Source organism: Helianthus annuus, chromosome 1 (assembly GCF_002127325.2).
Source record: "Helianthus annuus cultivar XRQ/B chromosome 1, HanXRQr2.0-SUNRISE, whole genome shotgun sequence".
In the NCBI taxonomy this organism is placed as follows: Eukaryota; Viridiplantae; Streptophyta; class Magnoliopsida; order Asterales; family Asteraceae; genus Helianthus; species Helianthus annuus.
Genome location: NC_035433.2, coordinates 141,351,394 through 141,355,855, shown reverse-complemented (window position 1 = coordinate 141,355,855; position 4,462 = coordinate 141,351,394). Strand labels below are relative to the sequence as shown.

Genomic DNA, 4,462 nt, shown 5'->3' with positions numbered 1-4,462 from the left:
AAGAACCTAATTATTATACAGTTTCTTAAATTAAACTAACAAACAATAAATAAAAATCTAAAATTAATTATGTCATGTGTCTTATGAAATCTTTTAATATTAATTAAATTTAATCTTTTATATTCAAAAAAAAAAAAAAAAGAAACGTTAGAGATTTTGTTGAAAAAAAAAGTATATAGGAGACTTTAGTATATTGAATTGAATATTTTATACTCAATGTGAAGGATAAGGTTTACGATTTGAAGTTAAGTTTATGTCAATAATTTAGGGTTGATAAAATTTATATTCATTTAATTGGTATTTAATAATTTAAATTAAATAATAATTATTTACAATTAAGGATGCTCTAGAATAATGACAAGTGTTCCAAAGCTGATTTCTTTTATTATAGAGTATAGATTTTACGAAAATAAAAGTGGTTCGATAACACCTATACTGAATCAAGATTGATTTTATATAAAAAAAAATCAAATAAAATATTATGAAACTGACTGTGAGGGTGATTACCCTACCTACCCCCAGGGTTGAATGGTTTTTAATCAGAAAGTTCAAAATCTAATTAAAAGTGTTTATTTTCACTAAATTAATTAACAGTGTTATTTATTTTACAAAAAATAAAAGTTTTCTCTATGAACTCCATACATTTTGCCACAATTCATTTACAACCGTCACAATAGGTTTTTATTTATTAATTTACGTTTACCGAATTTTCTGAGGACTGGTCCTTTTAATGATGTTCAAAAACGGGGCGTCACCAGAATAGTGTATTATGTATCTTTGTAATCTGCTTATTTTTATCTATGTTTTTAACTTGCCGCGAACCACATATGGTAACCTGCTAGTTATAAAATGTAATGTGTACTTATATACTATAAATACGGGTACCTAATCTCGTGTATCACATATATATGGGTTTATAACCTAGTTATATAATAAGTTAATGTGTTAACTAATCAAGTAATCAGATAACTACAAGTCTACAACCAAGTTCTATACTCGTTATCCTACTAGCATATATTTCGGATATATTATTAGAAAACCTAAGAATTGATGCCTTGACATGAGCTAAACTTTGTTTAATTTTAGCATCATATATAGTTGAATAAGTCAAAATATAAATGGTAGATGTTAACATGTTGAATTCTATATTGTGAAAAATATATACTTACATTAATGTTTCACCTTTATGTAAACTGAGATGCATAATAAATATTAAAGTGACATGAATTGATGATCAAAACCATCCACATTAACTGAGATGTAAACTGAGATGCATAATAACAAGTGGTGGACATTGAAGCATGCATGCCATTGAATAAATATATATAGCCGCAAAATTCACTCTAAGAATCAACCAAAGCCTTCTCAAAATCCGATGGCTTCTCTTCCCACGTCTCTTCACTTTGTTTTGTTTCCACTAATGACCCAAGGCCATATGATACCCATGGTCGACATAGCCCGTTTACTAGCCGAACGCGGCTCCATGGTTACCATAATCACGACTCCTATTAATGCTAACCGTTTCAAACCGGTCACTGATCGGGCAATCAAAGATCAGCTCAAGATTCATATTCTTGAACTCCAACTCCCATTGACTGAAGTTGGTTTACCAGAAGGATGTGAGAATTTTGACTTGATTTCATCACAAAAACTCTTTTCGAAATTGTTTATGGCTGCCACTATGTTAGAGGAACCCGCGGAAATCATGCTTCGGGGACTAACTCCAGCACCAAGTTGCATCATTTCTGATAATCTTTTCGCTTGGACAAACAATATAGCTCAAAAGTTTAATATTCCAAGGCTTGTTTTCCATGGACCTGGATGCTTCACGGTCCTATGCATGCATATTGCTATGTATACTAAAATATTACATGACATCGTCTCTGATTCGGAGTATTTTGTGCTGCCTGGCCTTCAAGATCGCATTGAACTTACCATAATGCAGGCTTGTAGTTGGGGCGGGAAAGATGCGAAAGAAGCAGCGGCTTTTGTGGACGGATTACTAAAGGCGGAGCAAGATGCAAATGGGATTGTGGTTAATAGTTTTCAGGAGTTGGAGCCTTACTATGTTGAAGAACTTGCAAAGGTAAAAGGTAAAAAGGTTTGGTGTATTGGTCCGGTTTCGCTATGCAACAAAAGTTTCCTAGATATAGCCGAGAGAGGAAGCAAGGGAGGCATCAACGAACATGACTGTTTGAAATGGTTAGATTCAAGGGAGCCAGAGTCTGTAATATTTGTTTGTTTGGGAAGTTTGGCACGCGTTGCCACTGAACAAAACATTGAACTTGGTTTGGGATTGGAGTCATCAAAGAAACCATTTTTATGGTGCATAAGACATTCGACGGACGAACTCGAAAGATGGCTCATAGAAGAAGGATATGAAGAAAGAGTGAAAGATAGAGGGCTAATAATCCGTGGTTGGGCACCACAAGTATTGATTCTGTCACATCAAGCTGTTGGAGGTTTCGTAACACATTGCGGATGGAACTCGACTCTTGAAGGGATCTCAGCCGGAGTCCTTATGATTACATGGCCACATTTTGCAGACCAATTTATAAATGAAAGATTTATAGTAGATGTTTTGAAAATTGGAGTGAAGATTGGTATGGAGGTTCCTGTTGTGGTTGGGGATCAAGATAAGTTTGGAGTGGTGGTGAACAAAGAAGACATCGAAAGATCGATAGAAGATTTAATGGACGAAGGAGAGGAAGGTAAAGCAAGAAGAAAGAGAAGTAGAGAACTTCGGGAAATGACTAAAATGTCGATGGAGGATGGAGGTTCATCTCACCTCAATATGACATCAATGATTCAAGATGTTGTTGAATTGCTAAACAAAAACTTAGCTCCACCAATTCAAGATGGTATTGTGTAAGAATCGTAACTTCTTAGATGTTGAAAGATGTTAAGATATTGACCACTGTTCCAGCTATGTATTGTTGCCAATGTTGTATTACTGCTTTGATACTATGCAAGTTTGAAGGGCAATTTTACTAAATGTATTGTTAAGATGTTATACAAGCCATATATATCCATTTATACAATCCTATATGTGGCTAACTAGAATAAACTGACTAACCCTAATAACTAACTGAAGTAACTCACATACAAATGGTTCAAAATTACTCAGCAGTGGATCAAGAACAGGAATACTATAGTGGCAACAATACATAACAGTGTAAGTGGTATATATATTAGCAAAAGACACGTTTAGGAGCGATTTTCGTTTAGAAAATTCTTCAATACTCTGGGTATGGCTGCTACACTTGGGTCTTAGTTCTAACCAATAGTACTGGTTCTAGGCTCCCAGATCTCGGGTTGTGGTTCTTTTCAAGAGCTTTTTGTCGTATGAGAGCGGTCCGCTCAAAAATTGGTCATTTGTTTTGCTTAATGCTACTCGACCTTTGTTTGGGTAAAATGAGTGAAAACAAAATGTAACTTGTAGAATATTGATTCTAATTTTAGTCATATAACCTGATGCAGTTTTACACACAGAGTGTGTATGAACCATTGTATCCCTAAGAGCAGTGGCGGATCTAGTGTGGTGGTGGGGGGGGGGGGGGGGGGGGAAGTGGACGAGTTAAAAATAATGGGTCGGGATAGTTGAAACTACAACACTAGTAAGCACCAAAATGACAACCCATGCATAAACTTACTTACGGTACAACAACAAAGATTGGGGAGGTCATAACTTATCAAAAGCAATCCTATTGTGTAAAGATTTAGCGTCATTTCTTTAAAAAAATAATATTTGCAACAAACAACCAAAAAATATAAGTCTTATAAGAAAGGGACAGCCCGGACAGGTATTAATATTTATTAGGTGGACTTCATTATTACTATACTACAAGTACATATTGTGTATTAAAGTTAACTAATTGAACATGTTTTACATATTGTGGTTAGTTTTATGTAACTAGATATACATGACTTTACACTTAAGTTCTGATAATTTTAAGTGGCTTTAGGTAAGTTGTTGACTGTTATAATGAACTAGTGACAGTATACAGTTTGTCTTTGAGCAACTACCCATATGTTTCATATTTTGACAGTATTGTGGTACAATTGGACTTTAATATATTTGAATTTGAATCTTAACACTTTGCATTGGTTGTGTTTTAGATCGAAAGGTTGAACATGATCATTCAAGAGACAGCGAAAGGAAAAAAAGAAGAGAAAGAAAGGTTGAACAGAATTCTTGCAGAGTTGGTGATGGTAAAAGAAAAAAATAAGGCGAAAGAAAAAGGCTATAAATGAAAGTATGACAAACATTGAAGTAATGCTAAAAGTTGGATTTCAAAAGATCTAATCATCGAGTTAGCTTGTAAACACTTTATTTGAGTATGTATTTTGTTGGGATAACTCCTTTATTTAATGTTTTAGGTCGGATGTTTTATTAACTTTTGAAAATTTGATTAATGCTTAAATTTTAAAAAGAAGACATTATAAGCTGGTAAAATAGAAA

General features: G+C 33.9%; 1 protein-coding gene across 1 annotated transcript; it reads left to right on the top strand.

Annotated features, from left to right (window-relative positions):
* The first annotated feature begins 1,180 nt into the window (after window positions 1-1,180).
* LOC110882018 (UDP-glycosyltransferase 73E1) lies at window positions 1,181-3,042 on the top strand. The gene has a single exon (XM_022130129.2). It carries the CDS (start codon window positions 1,376-1,378, stop codon window positions 2,870-2,872), a length of 1,497 nt encoding a protein of 498 aa, XP_021985821.1. The 5' UTR covers window positions 1,181-1,375; the 3' UTR covers window positions 2,873-3,042.
* The last annotated feature ends 1,420 nt before the right edge of the window (window positions 3,043-4,462 follow it).

Excerpts from the sequence above, each read along its gene's own strand:
- LOC110882018 (XM_022130129.2), top strand. The coding sequence starts at position 1,376 with ATGGCTTCTCTTCCCACGTCTCTTCACTTTGTTTTGTTTCCACTAATG.